The sequence below is a fragment of the Nipponia nippon genome, unplaced genomic scaffold, assembly GCF_047370975.1.
Source record: "Nipponia nippon isolate SJK-2023a ecotype South Korea unplaced genomic scaffold, ASM4737097v1 scaffold_10, whole genome shotgun sequence".
Lineage (NCBI taxonomy): Eukaryota > Metazoa > Chordata > Aves > Pelecaniformes > Threskiornithidae > Nipponia > Nipponia nippon.
Genome location: NW_028262291.1, coordinates 10,898,950 through 10,921,309, shown reverse-complemented (window position 1 = coordinate 10,921,309; position 22,360 = coordinate 10,898,950). Strand labels below are relative to the sequence as shown.

At 43.9% G+C, this 22,360-nt stretch overlaps 1 protein-coding gene across 1 annotated transcript; it reads left to right on the top strand.

The window, feature by feature from the left end:
• The first annotated feature begins 10,116 nt into the window (after positions 1–10,116).
• RASSF10 (Ras association domain family member 10) lies at positions 10,117–11,500 on the top strand. The gene has a single exon (XM_087746739.1). It carries the CDS (start codon positions 10,151–10,153, stop codon positions 11,498–11,500), a length of 1,350 nt encoding a protein of 449 aa, XP_087602865.1. The 5' UTR covers positions 10,117–10,150.
• Positions 11,501–22,360: the final 10,860 nt, after the last annotated feature.

Here is a 22,360-nt window from a genome sequence, read left to right as displayed (position 1 = left end):
TTGGAAACCACAATTAGCCCTATGAATAAGGAAAACTACATATAACGAAGTTTGGGGAAATTACTCCACAAATTCCACACTCAGGTTTCATTTCCATCCCTGGGTTAAAAGTTTTCATACAAATCCACTCTCATTAAAGATGGTGAGAGCTTTGTGGATATCTAGACGTTTCTACCAGACTGATCATTGTGTTATACCAGGGCAGTGAGCTGCAGGTAGGCTCCACTTCTCAGGATTTAGTCTGGTGTATTTTAAGAACCTCACTGTCAAACACCCCAATACAGGATTTCAGCTTCCTTTCAACTTTTAGCCAAAAGGCTTCATATCACTAACCTGGGCTGCAGTATGAGTAAGCATGTATTCTAATAAGGGAAAGATGACACCTGAACTTGTCCTAGGCTATGAAGATTGGAGGATTGTGCCATGTATCTCTGAGCATCTTCAGCTTCCCTTGAAGCCTGCGGCAGCAACCCAAAATCTCTCTCGATCAAGCCTTTACTCATTCAGAAGGTAATTCTCCTGGGATTTTCAATAAGGTCTATTTTTCACTCCTGACACTGCTTCTATGCTACTAATGTTAGGGTTTCTGCCAAATATGTGAGGCTTCCCTTCCTGTCCTCTTTTTCTCCTTTTTTTCTTTAAAAAAAAACAACCAAGAAAAACCCACAGTGATGGGTTCAGTTTCCCTTTTTTTTTTTAATTGATTGGTTTTATTTGTTATTTTTATATAGCACGTTTCATAGTCCAGAGTAGAAGTGGTTCAGTGGAGCTAAATCACACATAGCAGCAGTCAAGGAGGATGTTAGGAGACTGGATATCCAAAGCACAGAGCTGTAAGCAGTAAGCAAGTTGACAAGTCTGAGGCTGTGTCTATGAGTAGTACATTGAATACTGACAAGTTCCTTAGGAAAAACAGACCTCAAGCTGTCAAGAGTGCTAAAACTCTAAGATGGAGAAAAGTCATTTAACTTTTCATGCTCAAAGGTTACCTTTCTTGTGTGTGTTAAGAAACACTGCCAAAACCAATGACTGATGCTGGTACAAACAGGACAGAAATGAAATGGAGGAATATAAGACTGAAAAGAATAGAGGACTTGTCATAACAATGTGGGATTTAAAATCTGTAGTTAAGGGTTTTTTTCCAGTTCAAATAGTACCAGTTTATACAGTGCCTTCTACTTAAAAACAAGTAGCTGACAAAGTTTTAGAGTTAAAAGTGCATTTTATCATGATAAATGAAATCAAGTTAAGTTTCCTTGCTAAAACAAAGTACGTAGGATTCAAAGGTTGCCATGATTTACAGCGACAAGAAACTGTAGGTAATACAGCTTCAAAAAGGCCACTGGAGCAAATCTTAAGCTGACGTAAGTCATCATAGCTTTAAGAAGTTAATTGACTTTAAGCTACTAAAAATCTGACTTATGATGAATATTCCTAGTAGAAGCAACAGACTCATTTGCTTTCCACATATAAAAAACACCCAAATTAACTTTATTTATTATTATATGTACTAATTAGTGATACATAAGTCTCAAGCCCTCACTAGATTTAAAATATATATGCTCCATTACAACAGCAGCCTTTAGAGTTGGCAAATATTAAATCATTTAAAAAACATGACTCTTCAGTCATTAATAGCCAGTCAACAGGAAACACTGTAAATGTGGCCTGCTGGTGTTATTCTTCCCACTGAATAGTCAGCTTTTGACAACTGACTTTACAAGCACACAGTAGAAATGCATGCAAGGCATCCAGAGTAATCAGCTGCCAGCAGAACTTACACCCACCCCAGAAGCCCCATGAGACTCCTGAGAATTGTTTATAAAGTAAAGGATGAGACTGGAGGCTCTTTACAATAACAAGGGAATTACAATGCAGCAGCCCACTGCAGCACAAGGAGCTGATGATGGATGGAGTATCATTCTTTCCTGAGTGACAAGTAAATGAGGCAGATACAATCTCACTTTTAATACAGTTGTCAATTTGTAAGCTAACCTGAAAAATCTCTTGTGCGAAAAGCACGGCATTATACAGACAGGAAGGCACATTAATAATCAGTCTTTTCACTTGTTGCATGTAATATCTGCATGGTTTTGCAAGGATTTAGGCCTTCTAAAAACTTGGGTGCCATTACATGGATGCAGACTCTAGATACAGTCCCCATTTCCGCCAGGATTATTCACTATATTTTACAGTGCTGTGTCAATTCTTGTTTTTATCAATGTTGCTGTCACTTCCTTTAAGACAAAACTCTAGAAACTGCCAAATCCGATTGACTTTCTTGACATCCCCTGAATTTTTCTTATTTTCCTTGCACTGCACTTGATGTCATCTCTCCATTGCTTTCATTACGATCTAATACTTACGGCTTCGCTAGGGATCATGCTATCTTATTAAGCTGAGGAAAAGGATAAAGAAGAACATTTCTTTTACAGCAACGTAGCAAGTGCTAAACAATTCAGGTGTCTCCTACAATGTTATTTTTCAGGCCTGTGCTGGGCCATCCTGAGGGAAACTGAGCATTTCCTTAGATCACACCATCTTTCTGGGACTCTCAGGAAAGCCATGCTTCAAAGAATAACACACCCTATTTCCCTGCTGCATGCATCCAACTCCAGGGCTTTTTCCACATTACTTTAACATAGGTTCCTTTCTCACATTGTATATTACCAGTCAGTTTTCCACCAGCTTAAGTTGCATCTCATTTTATTTTCTGTCCATGGAACCCATCCAGGACATATCTGCTGAAGGGAAAGAACAGCATCATTGAACTCATCTTGCTTTCTAAAGAGACTTCTGGCCTCTGGACCTAATCCAGCTGCCACTGGTAATGTCAGAATGGGGTCAGAGGCTACATGAATATACACAGTCTATATCCAGCTTCATATTCTCTTTCAGTCCTTTTGCATTATCTTTTGCTGAAATCATTTGTAAAGCATCCTTATTTATTCATCTGTGAATTTTATTTACTCACTTGAACTTCTTACAAAGGCTTGGTTCGAGTTAGGCTAGTGATCTACCAAGAATACAAAAGAAAAATGTTTAGAAATGGGTCAAAGATACAAATGTCTTGAGGTAATAATACAAAAGTTCAGAAGTAAGGCTTTGGGAATGCTTTCTGCAAAGAGTTAGAAAGATCACAACTGGACAGAATGACGCTGGAGAATGTAATAATCGTACAGTCTTAATTCAGTAAGGATTTCATTATAGTGGAAAAGTAGCTTATACTTCTTGCACATGGATTCATAGCTACTTATTTAAACCCTTATCTGAATATGTGCTATAGAAGCTGCAATCAACTACTGATCCTACGAACAGAACAGGTAAAACGGATTGCCTGTTAAGTACATTTATAGGACAGACTGCAAAATCAAACAATTTCATAGTAATAGTGGAAATACTGAAAGTTCTGTTCATTCCAACACTGAGAATTCCTTTGTCCTTATTCTAATCTGCCAAAACATCTTACCGCAATAATACATCCTGATTTTACCATCTCTCACTTCAGGGTGGCTTCTGACACTTTTAGAAAGCTCCCTGCTATGTATTTCACTGGAGAAAAGGATGTCACTAAATCTAAACACAAAAGAGATCCATACATAATAAATAGAAAATGCCTATGTTTGCACACAAAACTTTTGATTCTTACAAATTTCTGAGTGAACGTGTTTGTAGGGTGGTAGAATGAGAATACACACTCCATAGTCACAGACAGGAATGTACATCACTAACTGTTCTCCATCTCAAGTAATACCTAATTAAATTAAAATCCTCTCTTTGTACCTGCAAGAATTGCCTTACAGAAACGTAGTGCATACAATATACCTGTGAGCACATGCAAGTCACACATGCTTGCCAAAACGCAATGCCAAGGCTGATCAGGGGCCTCTTCGTGGCAGTTATGTTGAGGAACCATATTACTCACATTACCAGCATGAAAACAGATGTTTGCTTCATGCCTAACTAACGTTTCCAACTACCAGCACGCTAGGGCCAGCTCCCAGTGAAACCTGTCAAGAGTTTTATCGTTGATCCCAGCAGACAGAGAGCAGCTCCTTTACCTGGCCTGTACAGAAAAAACAATGAGAGAACTTTTCGCTAATCACCCCCCCCCTCCCCCCCCCCCGTTAAGGCCAGAAAGCTCAAGTCCCTTCCATACGTATAAAATTGACCTGTAAAAGAGGTCATCTGAGTGCCTCTATGGGAAATTCTGTATCATCTGTGTTACTGAGGCCACAGTGCTGACTTACTCAGAAAGAAGAGAAGGTATGTTCTAATGGATATTCACAAGTTAGTAGGGGAAAAAAAATCAGCAAAAATATTTTGGCCCTAAAGTAGTTAAAAGCCTTCCTGATAAATCTCAGCAAGAATGACCTAGTACATCTGTTTTGAGCTTAGTGGTCAAAACTGAAGAAACAATCACCGTGAGAGCCTCAGGCATTTTCTCAAAGGATCAGAGAAACGTTTCATGTAAAAGCAAAGAAGCTACAAGTGCTAAATAATTAAGTGTCATATTTGCACTGAGGATGTCTGCTGAGGAAAGGAATGTCACTATACCTAATTCTTGATTCCTTTTTTCATCAATGAAGACTAAGTATTCAAGCTAAGACTAAATTATTAGAGTAGTACTAAACCATTTTCAAATACATTTAACATTTTTTGGAGAAGGAAGGTTATAGCCATCATTTGAGTCTGATCTTTCTCATATTTTCCCCCAAAGCCTGCTAGTGCACCTCCGCTGACTTACTTAGAATCAAAGCTTTGTATATCTATTATGCACATTATAAGGAAAAAAAAAAGTTTTCTTCTCTGTTCAATTATTTTTGTTCTTCTTCATTTATGCTAAATAGCATTCAGTAAGAAAAGAAAATCTGAAACATAAGGCGTGAAGGGAGAGGGATTCTTTTCCATCCTAAGAGTTGCAGGCACATAACAAACAAACAAACCCAAGTTGTTAAAGACTTGGTTCAAAGATGAGAAGTTGGAAATTTATATTCTTAGTACTGATCTTTGCTCTGCCCCTAACCTGCTGCATGGCATTGGTTAAGCCTTCAAGGCAGGGATAGTCTCTTCCCATGCATTTACATTACATCTAGCACATCAAGACTTCCAGGCTGTACTGTAATATAAATATATGTCATCATAATTTTCTTTAATGGTAGTCTATAGACATGCCTGCATTTTCAAAGCACTGCAGAGGGATTTACCCATGCAGCCCCCACTGATTTCACTGGAAGACACTTTCCTCCTGACATACCTGTTTGTAGTTTGGGTGTGTGCACGTTAAAAAAGAAGAAGCTGGATAAAGTAGTCAAAGCAGTATAACCTAACATCGGCAGCTATTATTCAAACACACCACACCACAGTCTTCCCAAATAGATCACACAAGCATGTACGTATCCCCAGCGATATGAAGCAAAGAATTACTCCAGATTGTATATGTCAACTGTACTGGCTGCATAGGGGTTATTCAGAAGCAAGACAGTACACATCGGATACGAGAAACTGAAGGAAGTGGATCAAGAGTTCACAGAGTTTATAGTTTACAGAAGCAGATCAAAAGTTCATTACTCTTCTTACAAGTCACCTTTATCAAAAGTGCCAGTTCCTTCAGTGGCTTCAACAGAAAACATGGAAGTAAGAAGCTTTCTCTTACGTCTAAAGCTGTTCAGATACAAACCCAACAACTTTCTTTCAAATGAAAGTTTAAGTCTACAAACTGTTTTGACTAAAGTCTGAATACTCCTGCTAGGTAGTTTTTCAAGCGCTTCATTCTGTGCATGCTAACTAGGGATGATTTGGTTATTCACAACAAGATTTGGTTATTCAGCTTTATACATTCAGGAAAAACTAGGTACAAAAGAAAAAAGCATCCGTGAGAGAGTGACCTGTAAGCTCAATAGCCCCTTCCACTGTTCATGTATCTGTAAAGGTAAGCAAACATTACAGAAATCTGTAATATTAACAGTCAAATTATGTCCTAGGACTTCATCAATGTTTGTTGAGGCAAAATATTAGAAAGCACCAAGTGTAAGGGACCAACAGCTAAACCTCACAAAATAAGATTAACAGGAACCTAGGAAGAGGAGCCGGGAAGGCAGCATTGCTGTTCAGCATCACAACAAAGAATAACTTCTCCAGACAGTGATGGCTCAATAGATTACCAGTTGCAGCCTGCCTTTACTCATCTCACTTAGGCTGTGTTCTTTTGAACTGTAACCTCAGGAAAAATAAGTAAATTGTCCTAAGAATGATCTAAAAAGTAAAAGCAACTTCACTGTGGAAAAAAGAAAAATACCCTAAATCTGAATCCCTACACTTTTTCCATTTAAATGCTTTTGAAAAAATTAATTCTGTGTCTCAAATACAGTTTTCTAAGGCTTTCTCCACTTGCCTGCTATATGAATTATGGAAGCAGGAAATACATTTTTATTTATTTGGTTTAAATTCAAAGTATTCAAGATAAAGTCTTGCATTATTTTATTTATTAAAAATATCAGGGCTGCAATTTCATTCCGGTAGCTCAGCTCAAAAAAAAAAAAAAGAAGAGAGAATAAAAAAAAGAAACAGACACCTCACTATCCAACCCTATAATGGGAAATACTGTTCTTATCACAAAAGACTTGGTAATTTACTTGCACACCTCAACAAAAAGGAAGGAAGAGAAAGAACTTCATGTGAAATGCCAGAATACAGCTTATTTCCCATCACTTGGCCTTGTAATTCTTCTGCAACAGGTAAAAATAAACTAGTCTATACCTGGGCTTGGAGTTTTCAATACAGCCTAAAACGTTAAGCTCATAAATCTCCTTTTGGAGGTTAGGCAGCTGTTAAGAGTACCATCAACTTTGATTTTTTGCAATTAATAAAACAAATCAAAGAAATACATGCCACGCAATGATGTTTGGAATAGCATTCTATCAAGGAAGTTTGCGCTTCAGAAGCAGAGCCTGCTGACAGCTGTGCATTGATACAGCAGTATAGAAACAGGATTACAGAAGATCATGTTTATTACATTTTAAGCTTTAAATTGTGCGATACGCTTGTTTCAGAAATTACAGAAGACCTCATATATCACTGCTCTGTGGGGAAGGGAATGAAGAGAGGAACAACCGTCCTTCCCTCCAATTTGGTATTTTAATGACACAGCCCCTCTGCATGTCACTGTTGAGGTTTGCAGGTCTGCAGGCACAGTCAACTGAAGGAGGAGATTTGCCTTCACCAGGCAGGTGATGTCTGAAGTAGGCTGTAATGCCACTGCCTCCTATTGCCTCACCGGAGATATAGAATATATCATCTGCTGAGTTTGCACTTTCATTTTATCACCGTCTGTAGTTGTTGAACTAATGCATACTTCCTCATCTCCCTTTCTCACAGAATAATTACAAGAAGGAGAGGAAGGAGGCAGAGCACTAGGCAGTCAAGTTCAGTGACTAATGGCACTGGAGCGAAGGAACCCGATTTGCTTCATGACACTGCTACTGCCTTGCTGTATAACCTTAGGCGAGGCACTTGACTCCTTTATGCCATAGCATTCTTATCTGTAAAGGGAGATGATAACGCTACCTTCCCCTGCAGGATGCTTTAAGATCCTTGGCGAAAAGGCAAAGGGTTGCATGCATTCAGTTGTCTTTTGGGATTCAGCATGGCAGGGCCCAAACTTTGCTTCAGATAGGTGCTTATGTGCTTAAGCTCTCAAACTTTTGAAGCTTTGGTGGCAGTTTCCCGACTCTGCAGACAGCCTGAAACAAAATTCCTGAGGGCTAAACTTGAGATCTAACAATGTAAATTTCTAATGCCAGCTTTTTAACCATGGATTAAATACATACTCATCTGATAGGCTTATCCTGCCAAAGTCAAGTGTTTGTCTCCTTAATCTTAATCTTACTGCCTCCAACCAAACTGCCAACATCTTCATTCTCTCTCTGGCAATGCTGCCTTGGGGACTCCACCAGGGAGGCAGAGGCAGTTTTCCATACACAGAGATGTGGTCAAGGAAAGATGGAACGATCACCTTCCAATTTCATCGCACAAAGCCAGGCTTGGATGCTGGATAGATACAGGCAGTCAGACAAGTTGGAGCAGCTTGACCTGTGGGTAGCATAAGATGTCTCCTCACATCACACCCTGCTCTTCCTGTATTGTCCTTTGCCAGAACAAAGTAGGTACAGACATTCCCATAGGAAATACATGTTAAATGAGATCAAAACTAAAGGGGAAAGACAAGGAACCACCAGTAAAGGAGTCAGACAATTTCTCACTGCCTCATTAACCCTTTTGCTGCACCTGATTCCACACAAGACAACAAGGAATCTCCAAGTTTCTGCCAGGCTGATTAGAGCAACAAGGCTTTTCTTTTCCTGCTCTCCTGGAGTTTTTTTATCTTGGGCCATTCAGAGGCAAAGCTGAATTGTACATCCCATTCCTGTTCAACATGCTATCATTCTGGGGCAGTGTGAGCTGTCGGGTTTGTCCCAGAGTCCTTACGACCCCCTCTGTCAAGGCCATTTTGTCCTCTTACAGGACTGCCGTTGCTGGGTCCACCTTCCTCTGCCCTGGAGTGAACGATGCTTCTAGGCATAATCGACGTCCTGAACAAAAAGACCGCGCGCCTCAGGAATAACTTTCCCTCAGCGAACGCTTCCCTCTATACAAAGAAAGCATCGCGATCCAGCACTTCACGAGAGCAAAATAACTTTAGCAGTGACAGACTTTACCACTGCCCAGGGATACGCAACTTTAAGGTGAGGCGGATGGGGTCAGCAAGTGAAATTCAGCCTGTCACTGATGCCCCTATCACGTGCACCCTTATTGCAACATGCAGTGACCACCTCGGTTTGGAATCGTTTAACCTGCGATAATGCAGGAAGGGGACGTTAGCAGCAGGCACACGATCCGCGTGATCTTCAGCTCCAGGAATGCTGGCATGCGGTGGTCCCTCAGCCCACTTCCTCACGGGACAGGAGGCTGCATGGCAGAAACCACTGCTGTAATGAGCCGCCTTACGCAGCCAGAGCAGAAGGCAGGCTTTCTTCCCCAGGACTGGTCCTTCATCGTAAATAAGGGAGAAGCTAGGGCAGCAGCTGCCCACGCTGAGCCTGTGTACTCTGGGGGAAAAGATTAACTCGCTATTTTGCGTGCCCCAACTTCACTGTTTCAAACTGCAGAATTACAGCAGTTAGGCTACAACACTGTAACTCCGTTCTGTTCCACTGACTGGAACACAAACCTTATTCAGGCAACAATCCTCTCCGCACGGCACACCAATTTCATTGGCTCTAAAAATCCCCCGGAAGATACAGATCAGCCTTTGGGTTTTAGAGAGTTTACCCCCTTTACCCATTCTAATACTTTTTAGCCACGTAGAAAAGCATCGGTCCGTGAGCCCTGCGATGCAATCAGTGCCACAGCCCTGCGTTTTATTACCCTTTTTTACATCTCCTCATTTTAATCCGCACTCGGAGACCGATCCTGTTCCCATCAAAGTACACAGCAAGCTCCCATTAAAATCTGGCTCAGCGAGTATTTTAATAACACTTAGACATTCCCGTCCTTTGCATATTTCGTCTGCGAAGTGCTTTACAAACATGAATTTCCTAATTACAGGCGGATGATGTACTAAAACTGGAAATTCCTCACGAGCCCTGGCTCTCCCTTTGAAGCTGCGGGGTTCGCTCCCGTCCCTCGGCACTTTGGAAGCTCCCTCGACGCCGCTCGGCCGCGGCAGGGCAGGGAGGGGGCGGCAGAGGCGACGGCGACCCGCCTGCCTTGAAGTCTCCGCGCCGGCGGATCTCGCCGCGGAGAGCCGGGGGGCCGGCGGCCGCCGCCGGGGCGTGAGCCGCGGGGGGCGCCCACGTGGTGGGAGAGGAAAACCCGGCGGCGGCGGCGGGGCCCGGCAGAGCGCGGGCGGGAGCCGCAGCGGGCCGGGCCCCTCCCGGCGGGCCGCCGCACCGGGCAGGAAGGGGTGGAGCGGCCGGCGGAGCGCACGGGCGGGGAGCCGCGGGCGGGGAGGCATCCCGGCCGCGCCGAAGCCGGGCGGGCGGGCGGCGCCGCGCCTCCCCTGAGCGCTCCCCATGGAGCGACTGCCCGGCCAGCCCTGAGCCGGCGGCCCCCGCCGCCCGCCCGCCCGCCGCCGCCGCCGCCCCCCCCGATGGAGCCCGAGGAGCGGAAGATCTCGGTGTGGATCTGCCAGGAGGAGAAGCTGATCTCCGGGCTCTCCCGGCGGACCACCTGCTCGGACGTGGTGCGGGTGCTGCTGGAGGACAGCCACCACCGGCGGCAGCGGCCGGCGCTGCCCGAGCCCGGCGGCGGGATGCTGTCGGGGCCGCCGCACTCCTACTGCATCGTGGAGAAGTGGCGCGGCTTCGAGCGGATCCTGCCCAACAAGACGAAGATCCTGCGGCTCTGGGTGGCGTGGGGGGACGAGCAGGAGAACGTGCGCTTCGTGCTGGTACGCAGCGAGGCCTCGCTGCCCAACGCGGGGCCGCGCAGCGCCGAGGCGCGGGTGGTGCTCAGCAAGGAGCGCCCCGGCCACGGCCTGGGGGCGGCCCGCGCCAGCCTGGCGCTCACGCAGGAGCGGCAGCGGCGGGTGGTGCGGAAAGCCTTCCGCAAGCTGGCCAAGATCAACAAGAAGCGGCAGCAGCCGCTGGCCCGGGAGGCCTCGTCGGCGGAGAGGATGGAGACGCTGGTACACCTGGTGCTCTCGCAGGACCACACCATCCGGCAGCAGATCCAGCGCCTCCGCGAGCTGGACCGGGAGATCGACAGGTACGAGGCCAAGATCCACCTGGACCGCATGAAGCGGCACGGCGTCAACTACGTGCAGGACACCTACCTGGTGGGGGCCGCCGGCGGGGAGCCGGAGCCGGGCCGGGAGCCGGGCGGGGCGGCCCAGCCCGCCGCCGGCCGCCCCGAGGAGGACTACGCCAAGAAGTGCGAGGAGGTGCTGCAGCTGCAGGAGCAGCGGGCGCAGCAGGAGGAGCTGCTGGAGCACCTGGCCGCCGAGATCCAGGAGGAGCTCAACGAGCGCTGGATGAAGCGGCGGCGGGAGGAGCTGGAGCTGGCCGCGGGGCCCGGCCTGGCCGAGACGGACTGCGACACGACGGAGCTGAGCGGCGGCGGCGAGCTGCACCTGGAGCACGAGCGGGTGAAGACCCAGCTGAGCACCAGCCTCTACATCGGCCTCAAGCTGAGCACGGACCTGGAGGCCATCAAAACCGACCTGGACTACACGCAGCGGGCGTGGGAGGACAAGGAGCGGGAGCTGCAGCGCCTGCTGGAGACGCTGGGCACCCTGGACGTGGCGGAGGCGCCGGCCGAGCCGCGGGGGGCGGCGGGCGGGGGGCGGCCGGCGGCGGGGGGCAGCGCGGCCGGCTGGGTGGAGCAGGCGCGGGCGCTGCGCAAGGACCGCGCCGAGAACGACGAGGATTCGGACACGGGGCTGAGCTCCATGCACAGCCAGGACTCGGACTCGCTGCCCGTCTGCGAGTCCCTCGTCTAGCGCCCGCCCGCCCCGCCGGGCCCCGCCGCGCCGGGGAGAGGGAGGGCGGGCGGTGGTGGGGGTCTCCGCCCGCCGCCCCCGGCGCCCCCCGGGCAGCGCGGCAGAAGGCCGCCGCCGGTGCGGGAGCGGGGCGGGCGGAGCGGGGGGTGGGCGCGGGAGCGCGGGCAGGTGCGGGGTAGGCGAGAAGGCTGCCGGTGCAGGAGGCAGCCGCGCGGAGGAAACATCTTAATTTTAGCTCTGGAGTTTAAACTTGTTCTAACTAGTCATCCGCGGGCAGCGTTTAGGCTGGCTCGCCGGTGCTTTTATCTAAGGAAGAGAAACCCACAGCGTGTTTGTGTTTCATTCACGTCTGGGATTGCTCGCTCCTTCAGTCCTGCCGCCTGCTTCCCTCCGAAGGTTTGCTTGCTGGGCCTTTTAATCCCACGGTTCCCCAGGCTATCCCCATTGTAGCATAGGCTGCTCCGGACAGTCTCTGTGCAAGCGAAACGCCAGGGCGCACGCTCCATGGGGTGAATCAGTTATCTCCTGAACAGTTTCTCAGCATTGCAAAGTCAGATGGTGGGTTATCCTGGCTGTCACTTACAAATACACCCGGCTCCTTTACAGGCGAACAGTCCCTGAGACTAAAGCTGCTGATCATTTAAACGCTACGGAGGAAAAGAGGTGTCAATACCACTGAAACCGACACTGGGATCTCCCAGGGCACGAACTTTTGGACAGTGCTGCAGTTCCTTTTGGCAACAAAAAGGGGTGATAAATCACCTCTTTTTAAAAACAAAACAACAAAACCGAACCAAACAAACTAAACCAACACGCAGATTAACATGTTGCATTAACTCTGCTCTGCGTAGTGCTTTTTCTTATGCATAGATAAGTGCTTTGTTTAAAGGCATACTGAGAAATCTATTCATACCAATGTTCATTTGACAGTCATTGAAAGTAATTAGCAGTGCCTGTATGTACACAGCCTTCAACTACGTTTTTTTCACCAGGCTACCTGATATTTGACAGAGCTTGGTTGTAGATAAACAAAGTACAGAATCAGCTTGAGCTACCGTTTTTAATAATACGGTTTGTATCAGGCCAAGAGATACAACGATAAAAGCATGACTCAAGCCCTACCTGCACTACAGCTTAATCTTTTCAGTTATTCCAATAAAAAAAAAATGGCATCAGCTGTAACATGCATTTCACTTAACTGCCAAATCTTCCACTGCAGCTTAACTCTTACCGAAAATCCATGATCTGCTCTTACAGTAAGAGACATTAAGGATTCTTGTATTCCAGAATAATTGCAGAAACAGTTTAAGCAGTGAGACAACAGAGATTGTTTAGTCATGCCCAACTGATGGTGGGAACTTTTTAAAACTTCTGAGATTATTATTTATGTAAGGCTATTTATGAAAGTTTTCACTTAAACAATAAGAAAGTATAAAAAGGAGTACACCAATAGACCAGTTCTTTATTTTCCATAGAAACCTCACAGCTTCCTCACCCAGAGACCAGGTTCCACTCTTTCACAGTGTTCGTGCTGGTAGGAATTCTGTTGGACAACAGAAGAATAGACTCTGCAACTGGTCAGGTTGAAAGCAATCAGAGAAATACTGTCTGTGGATTTGTTGAGGCTGTACAATTCCCTATATGCTATTATTCTTGATAAATGTTATTCCACTGAATGGGTCTCAGTTATAACAAACTGTGGTTTATTTTAAACACTGATTATATAGTTGTTTTTCATATTTTAGTCAACCTTGGAAAATATTTAAGAACCTATTTTTAGAGCTAATAAAACTCTTGAGACTAAATGAGCATTCCAAATTGAGTGTGATTAAAAAATTAGATATATATCAGGTCTGGAATTTTGTTGTGTTGTCTTGTGGTGCCATTTACCCTCTGGCAAAGCGAGCAGAAAGATATACCAAGTCAGACCTCTCCAGTCTGCCTCATGACAGCACTGTCCCCTCACTTTCTGACAGCACGAGGGGCTCCCTCAGGTACAAGTAACAGAGCGTGCGTTCCTCAGATCTAGTCACTGCAGGGGTAGCGTAGTGGCGTTTAGAAGTGTTGGCACATGTCCAGAGTGAGGAATTTCACCCCACTCTGCAATTAAAAATATCTATACAGAAGCAGAGCTGAAGAATAAGTTGGGGGGGGGGGGGTCATGGTGTTGCACTGCACTGTATTAACTGGTGCGGATGTCATGGGTGGGTGATGCAAGTATCTGTTGATAGCTTCTCCAGTGAGTGATGTAAGCAATAAAACAAATTGCTTTACGTAAGTTATCCCATTAAGCCACACCAAGCAAATAAAAAGCAAGCACATTATAGAAATAAGCTGCAACAGGCCATGCATCATTATGCTATTGATATAGACATCAGGTATTTTGTGAAGCATGAGGTGAAGAAAGTCAGGAAATTCAAAGATGTAAACCAAATTTTGCCTACTCATCCTCAGCTAGGAAAAGCCTTAAAACCAGGACAAAACCTTTTGCTCTAGGTCACCGAGAGACACGCTTGTAGGGCACCATGCAATGCTTGCTCTTGGCCTGTCAGTACCCCAGATAATGATGCAGTAGATTGTGGCCCTGCTGGCCCCTGTCCCTTGAGGACAGGGGTGAGAACACTGCAGGTGGCACTGTAGTCGCAACATTTTGGTGGGAGCTGCAGTGACTTCCTACAAGCACGTATTTGAATGTGCTCCTATATTGTGCAGGTGAAGTTGGGTATATTTATTTGATATTTAAACAGTTACAAATGCAATTGCAACAGGCTCTGGTTTTGTTCCTGCACACAGACTGAATTCAAACATCTTCAGAAATCCCTGTCTGTCTCAAACCATTATTAAAACATTAGTATACAAGAGGAAATCACTGTTTGCATTGGACCAGGTACCTCTCCCTTCCCATCCTCTTCTGGACTTGCATATCCTCACTTAGATAATAGAGACAAGCCACAGGGTGCTTGGCTTTGACAGGGAATTTGGCTCTGGGGTTTTGCCGGGCACACAGCCAAGGGGTTAGCAGAGCTGATTCAGAATCACAGGTAGAAGGGCAGGATTTTTATCTCCTTTCCAGTTCTGAGAGAATGGGAGGGAGATAGCAGCAGAAAAAACCCAACCAACATCATGACAGAAGTCTACCTTCCAGCACCGCCAAGAGAGGTGAAAGCTCCAGCCAACACCTGCTTTATGTTTGGTTTTTTTGTTTTTTTTATACCATTCTCTTCTATCTTCCAGAGTTAAGGCCAGTTTAATCTTTCATCCTCAGACCAGACAAGCAGATATAGTTTCTAATTTAATTCATGGCTATCTAACAGCATTATGAACTATTTAAGATAAACCTGTGTATAGTACCACATTATTTATTCAACACCCTATCTGCTTCTCAAAGGAACCATCAAGGACCAAGGCTGCCAGGCCTCTCTCAGACACAATACCTACAGAAATCAAAGGGAGTTTTGTCCAGGAGACATAAACAAAGTAGAATCAGGCCTTAGTTTCAGGCACCCTTTAAACAAGCATTATCAAGCACTACCACACAAGTCCTGTCTGTTTGCTGCCCTTGGCCACATTTTTTCTGACCCTACATGGCACTTTCTTTTGTGCCTATACAAGAGTTTGTGGGACCAGATAGTGAACCAGGTCAGGAAAAAACTGATGAGCTTTAATTTAGGTGAGTCCCTGTTGTGGCTCAATGTATAGTCACACAAATGCTTCCGCCAATGACAAGGTACGGTGGTAAAAATGAGAAATTGAAGGCACTTGGAAAGGTGGCACTGATTTTTCCAGCAATGGGCGCTGTCTTATGCTGACTTGCATGTTGACAAAAGCATAGTTCAGACTGTAAATACCCCTCCTCACAGTTTAAAGAGAAGGTTTCTAGTGGGAGACTAAGGCTGGAGCTGAAGCTTCACTGACATCAGTTACACTCACCTATATAAAACCCAAAATGAGTCAAGTAGTCCTGCTTTTAGTCTTGACCTTGTTTCAGAAACCCACTATCAAGCAATATTATCAGAATGAAGACTCTGTCAAATTCAATATATTTCTAGTCCTTAACACATGTAAGAGATCTGCCAGTTTGAATAAGCACTTTGTAGGGATATCATTTGATGCCTTAAACGGGGAGGGGAGAGAGGAGGCAAATACATTTACTGTAATGAACACCACTGACATGCAAAATGAATGACCTATTAATTATTGCCATTTATTCTAAAGCAGCATGTAGCCAGCCAAATCAGAGTCTAGTTGATTTACAGTGACAGATCCTTTTCCAAAGGACCTACAGTCTTGGTTTCAGACAAGATATAGTCAAAGGAGGGAAGCAAGTAAGTGAGTGTGAGAGAAGGAAAACATGTCATCAAGCTTTATTATTGACCACTTGCATGAAACACATTCTCCAGGTTTACTTTAAAAATAGACTGTGTGCCTATTTCTGGAGAGACAGAGAGACATGCACACAGACCTACCCCCCTCCCCCCCCCCCCCAAATTCTACACTACTTAGGACTTTCCCCACCCCCCTTTCATTTGCACTGAGCTGGGACTGTAGCTCAATACATGAAAAGAGCAGCACAGGCCTTGAAATAAAATAACAGGTCTGGTGAGCTATGCTGGTTACCGAGTTGAAATACAAGCCATTGCGGATTGTTGGAGGCAGTTGTCCTTTGAAGTCACTTGATATTATTGCTCCTGAGCTGGCATACAAAGTTTAAAGAAATGAGCATTGCAAAGTGCAGGGAGTCTACACGGATGTTACTTCTTTTATACAAACTCACATTGCTAAATGAACTTGGAAGCTTAACAGAAAGAGAAAATTTAATAAACTCAAAGCAAAATTGGGCTCTATATGCAAATTAGCCAAATATCTTCAAGCAGAATTGTCAAATAGTATTTTAAAAAATACTGCTTGCATAATTTAATACATTACTTGTGTAAATGCATCAGACCAGAACCTTCCATGCAGGGTGGATTTTCACACCGTTTCACATGCTGAATAACACTACCGAGTTGGCCATTTCCTAGACTGTACAGTACTAACTCTACCAGGGCATTGGAATATACGCTTAAAATACAGCTTCTGCAGGCTTTACACACTACCTACATATCAGTTTGTTTACACTTTAAGCTTTATTTGGAAAGTTTTATTAAAATCCCCTTCCCTCAGTTTTGAAAGTGTTCCAGAAACCCATTGATGTTCGATGAAAAAATAATTTCCCTCCCAATAACTTTTTTCCTCCTTCCTGCCAACTGCTCCTCCCCTACTCATCAGCATCTGCTCTGAATTTCATGAATAGTCTTGTTCAAATTGGTGGGACTCCATGGATTAAGTATTAGGATCCTACTTGGTAAGAAACCCAAACAAAGTAAGTTTCTTTCTATGTCTTGGCAAAAACTCATTATTTGTGTAGTACGTGGCAATCCCAGCAGTATTTTTATAGTTCTTTATGAAATAACACGTCATACAGATTAAGGACATACTCTCACCAGCTGTTTTATGCCACTGTTGCTCAACTCCCTTGCCCCCCCCCCCCTTTTTTTTCTTTAAACATGTTTCCAAGTTACCTTCTCCTAATTTGAGGCAAGTTCTTCTCACACGAGGAGGGAGCATATCTCCTCAGGTGATATTCTGGGGGGAATGTTACTGTGAAGCATTGGGGTAGGGAGATATGGTTTGTATTCCCAGTTTGAAGAATAGCTTGAGTAATGAGTGGTATCTTATTTCCCTTGGAGCGTAAGCTTTTGATGAAGATATTTACGGTGTGATTGTACACCATCTGGCAGAAGGAGGCCTAATCTACTCAAGGCCTTCTAGGTACTGTTACAATAAAAATGTTAAACAATTTCACTCTTCTGTGCCTCAGTTCCCCCAACGCTGAAGTGCATGTACTTCCCTTTTCTAAATGGTTTCAGATCATCTTTGCCATTTAATAGCTCAGGGAAACCACTGCAGGGTGACCGCAGAACACAATCCTGCTAAGTCAGTCTTGGGATTTTATAGAGTTGACTGGGGGGGGGGGGGGCGGGGGGGGGAAACCACAACAAAAAAAATCTGTGACTCATAGAAAGGGCTCTTACATATCTGAAACATACTATCATCAGCTTACTAGCACTACACTTCACATGGCTTAATTATGTGATTATTTAGCCTATTATTGCTAAAAGAAATACTTTTCGTCAGTCAAATTGTGCTCATAAGCAGGTCTTCGGAAAATGTGTTAAAAGCCTTTAGGAAAAATATTTAATCCCTGTTTCAATTTAATGTAATCCCCTTGTTTTAATCTGTTACAGTGTATTTTTTTTACATGTAATCAGGCTATTAGTTTATGCATTTAATTATCAGTGTAGCCTAATAATTTTTTTTCCTGCCTTCCATTGAATCTCCACTTGATAGACATCTCTTAAGAGCAGACAAAAAGTGACTTTGGAAATGGAGACATGGATCACCTTTTGAAACTGTTGGTGCTTGTTCTTCCTACCACTAGTACAGAAGCAAATTATTTGCTTTCAACTGCAAACTTCTAGCTTTTTATGTTCCCCTTTCTTTCCCAGTTGCTCTTCACTTTCTGACACTAAGGCTTCTCCATAACTCTACTACAGGTTTTCTTTTCGGGGTGACTTATGAATCACCAGTAGATTAAAAGCTTAAAGCCAGGATTGTCATCTTTGTTATAATCCTGTCCCTGCACATTTTCCATGTCTCCTCCTTTCCGTGCTTGGTCTCAGAAAATATTACTCTGACCAGATAATGGAGGGTCAGGCACTCAAATTTTGCTATCCTTCAAAGGAAGATATAGCACACACAGCTCCAGGAGTCCTGTATCTGTAACACACAGAATGGTACATACAGCTGTGTGCCATCCACAGAATCGAGTTGGTTAGAAATGTCTTTCCTAGGCTAATACACAAAGAGGCAGGTTTGAAGCCAGTATATTGTAAATTACTTACTCTTAGCCCTGACGGGGTAACTAATGATCTTCAGCAGGTGATTCCAATGTGAAATAGAATAACCTGATCATTTGATTATTTTGAATTAATTTGTACGTATTTACTGACTTCAGGGTGTGGATTTTTAGAAGCAGGATCCCCTGCTCAGGTGTACAGTTAGGTAAGAAAACGGCATTCCAGCTTAGAGGGATTTATAAACCAGTCAGGGTAGTAACAAGTATGGACCTTGCTGCTTTCCCTTCTGGTGGGGAAGGAAAACTTTTCTGCCTTTGCGCTGCCTAAATGAATTGGGCATGGACAGGAGTGCTGGAGAATGAAACTGTGTCAGAACAGAACAGAACCGAGCCCAAGAAGCTCAAACTGGAGAGGAGTGAGCTGAAGGGAACGAACAAGAAAGGACAAAACCCAGCAAGAAGCCTGGACAATAGTAAAGTAGCAGGCAGCACGAATCAACCCCTGCGTTGTAACAAGGGAGAAAACTGGGTCTGTGATAACCACCGTGCATCTTGGGCCTCAAGCTGTTCCACTACAACCATCTACAGAGGGCAGCCTGGGAGGGGCAGGAGTCCCTGCCGCAGTACCTTCGCAGCCTGTCAGCACTGTAGCTGGGTGAGCGGGAGGAAAGCGAGGTCAGGGGAAGTCTTGGGATTTTCCTCAGGTTTTGTTAACTCAGCTCTAAAGGCCAGTGACTGCAGAATTTGCAATAGGCTAGCATGGTGAGAATTTGAGGATGAAATGTCACTCTCAAGTTGGTTTTGGTTTTTTTTTTTCCTTCACTTTTAACTTATACATGGTAAATACGGAGGAATTAGTGTTTCCCTAGATGATAGATAGTTTATATCATCAGAGTTTCTCCTTTCCTAGAACATTAAGCCTCAGCTGCTATTTTATGATCCAGGATGTTGTCACGTTGCTCTAAGTGTTGACCTACGTGATTTGCCAAAAACAGTGGCACAAAGTAAACAGGGTATTTAGCTTAATTTAATAGGCAAGCTTAAGGTAAAAGCAAATCCAGACCTATTGCTCCAGTTTACACAAGCCAGCTTGCAAAGCATGTGCAATGGCATTTCTAAGTATGTTTTGCAAACTAGTTTGTGTAAAACAAGCCAACTGAGCCAGATTTAAATTTCAGTTGTTTAAAGTCTCTCATCATGTGTCACTGAAGTGATTCACATGTAGATCACTTAATCTGGTTAATGAACACAATTACCATGTTTTGACAATATTAATTGGACCTGTACTTACACTCCTTTCTGCATTTCACCTTCATAACCACCTCCATAATTATCAACTCCTATGGCTTTAGTATGCCTAAAGGAATAGTTTACCTTTATAGAACATGTAATTCACCTTAACTTCTCTCTCCTTGCCCCCTCCCTCCAATATTTTTCCCCACAAAATTTCCAAGCCTTTTTCTTTTCCTCCAATCTTTAGCAATTGGGCTTCATCTTTGCAAACAAGGGTGAAAGATACCTGCCTGTTCAGAAGTCGTTTGCCACACATTTTGAACTCAAGGCTTATAACTGCTAAGTCACAGTCATTCCAGCTGAGTTGCTTTCACACCAGTGTTCTTGCATTTCTTTTACTTATAAAACTGAAGAACTGGCCATTTCCTAGTTCAAAGACAGGTAACCAGACAACCAGCTTATGCAAAAGGGCACAAGCTCCACTGTTTTGCCCAGGATATCAGAACCTACTTGTAAAAGGAGACAAGTTAGAAGCCCTGAAGATGTACCCAGTTAACTCTGATTAATTTGTACAACATTTTCAGCTAGAGCTAAATAATTCTTATTAGCATTTGTATAGCAATAGGACCACACAAGATAGAAAGTTATTATACTATGTATTTTGAAAGGACACGGGAGAAAGCAGCCCTTGCTCCGATGAGATCGCAGTACAGACAGACAAGCCAGACATCACTGAGATGACAGGCATAGCAGCTGCAGTGACTGGAATTGGCTGCGCAGCAGGCTAGTAACAAAGATGGGAACAGAAGCCAACTTTCCCGATTCCCAATCCATTTTCCTCTCTGCTAGGCCCACACTTCCAGCCTGTGATGTGGTACAGACAAAAGATGAGGTATAAATTCATCTCCACCCCTTACTGCCACGGGAGCCGTATACCAGGTAACTTGTGGAGACTTATTCAAGCTATTGAAGAAATACAGGAGGTCAAAGAGTATTAGGAGAGCATTGTACTAGACTACTACATTTCATAACCACATTTCTTAATAGTCTCAAGCCTATAATTTTGTACTCTGAGAATTTATGGTTTGAGGAAGATTTTTTTATTCATTTACATGTTAGTGGCATAAATAGCTGCTATTTCTATAAACTTGTTCCATTCTCCAGCTCTGGGATATCTGTATTTCTTTCCACAACAAGGAGAACCACACGTACTGTAAAGATCTGTCCATGAGTAAATTTTCCAACTAAATTTTTTCAATATTGTTAGCAATATATACTTCACAAATCTATAGTTTTGGGACTCTCAGTAAAAAAAAAATGATGCTTGTGTTTCACTTAGGGCCTCAGCTCTATCATTCGTCTTTTGCTCTATGTACTACTGTTACATATCGATGTTATACACTACTCAAAATCATGAGCCTGGAGAGTTATCTCAGATTTGTCGATCGTGGAAGTCCGAAGTTTATCATTAGTTCAAGTGACACCAACAAATTTTCAGTAGCTCATGGAAACACAAACAGAAGTTTGGCCTAACGTTTGAGATACCTATCACAGGGTTTCAGAAATTGGGATACTCATATTGTTCATCAAAACAGCCAAAGCAATGCACTAAAACATGCCTCAATGAAAAGTGAATTAATTGTCACATGATGTACAGTGGAGAACAGAGTTGGTTGGGATAGTTCAGACAAGGTGGTTGTGTTGTAATTTGCCAATCCAGCAAAAGCAAAACACTTTGTGAAGACCGACTGCCAAAGGTGGTTCACCCAGTGGGCAGGTACCACCCTGAAGCCAGCCCGGCCTTCCTCTCAGATGAGCTCTCTAGCTATTGGTGTTCTGCCGGGGATGTGGCTGCCAACATTAAAGTTTCTCCTTTTCCATCAACCATGCCTGGCAATTTCAGGTGAAAAGGAGTATCAAAATCAGTATCAGTGCCTATGGCACCTAAGAAAAGATTATTTCCTTCAGACAGACTATTGCCAGTACAGCCATTTGAACTAAGCTCAGTCCTAAGGTTCTCAGCTTTACTTAAACAAAAAAAACCCCAAAAACCCCAACCATAAACGGAGTACTTTTAAGCTACTGAAGGGCACTACTATGGAGATCTGTATTGCCACAAGAGGCTTCATTAGACAAATATTCAATACTAAAGAAGATTGCATCTTTTGCTAGGGCTCAAAAGGAACAACTCCAAATATTTTATCATGTATCTTTTGATCTGCCTAGATGAAAGCCCTAGTTATTATATAATACAAATGAACATTATGGCTGGTTCTGTTGTCTAGGAACCCACTGTGATTAGTGCTCTGCAAGTTCCAAACAGCTTGGTCCCTCACCAAAAGCTTGTACGTGGGAAGGTAGCCATGTTACACAGTATATTAACAACCTGAGACATTTCCATTTTTATTCAAATCTGTAATGAATAAAATAATATCAAAGACAAGAATGGAAAGTACCAAACCTAGTGTCTAAGTCTGCAAGTATTTTAGATATTGCATTACAAACTTTAATAAGAGCAGGCCCTGAATTGTTACTTACTAGATGGAAAAACGCAAATAATGGAAGTCATGAGAAAATGGTGCAATTGGAACTTGCTTTCAATGTTTCATATGGCTTTATATGTATTTAGAATATGACACGCGTCTGCCCTTTTCCTGCTGCTTTGTGTTTTGGATTGTGCCTCCTCTTGTGACAGAGACACTAGCTAAAACAGATTAGAGTCTTGCAAA

Bases quoted from the DNA above. Each gene is read 5' to 3' on its own strand.
- RASSF10 (XM_087746739.1), top strand. From the start codon at position 10,151: ATGGAGCCCGAGGAGCGGAAGATCTCGGTGTGGATCTGCCAGGAGGAG.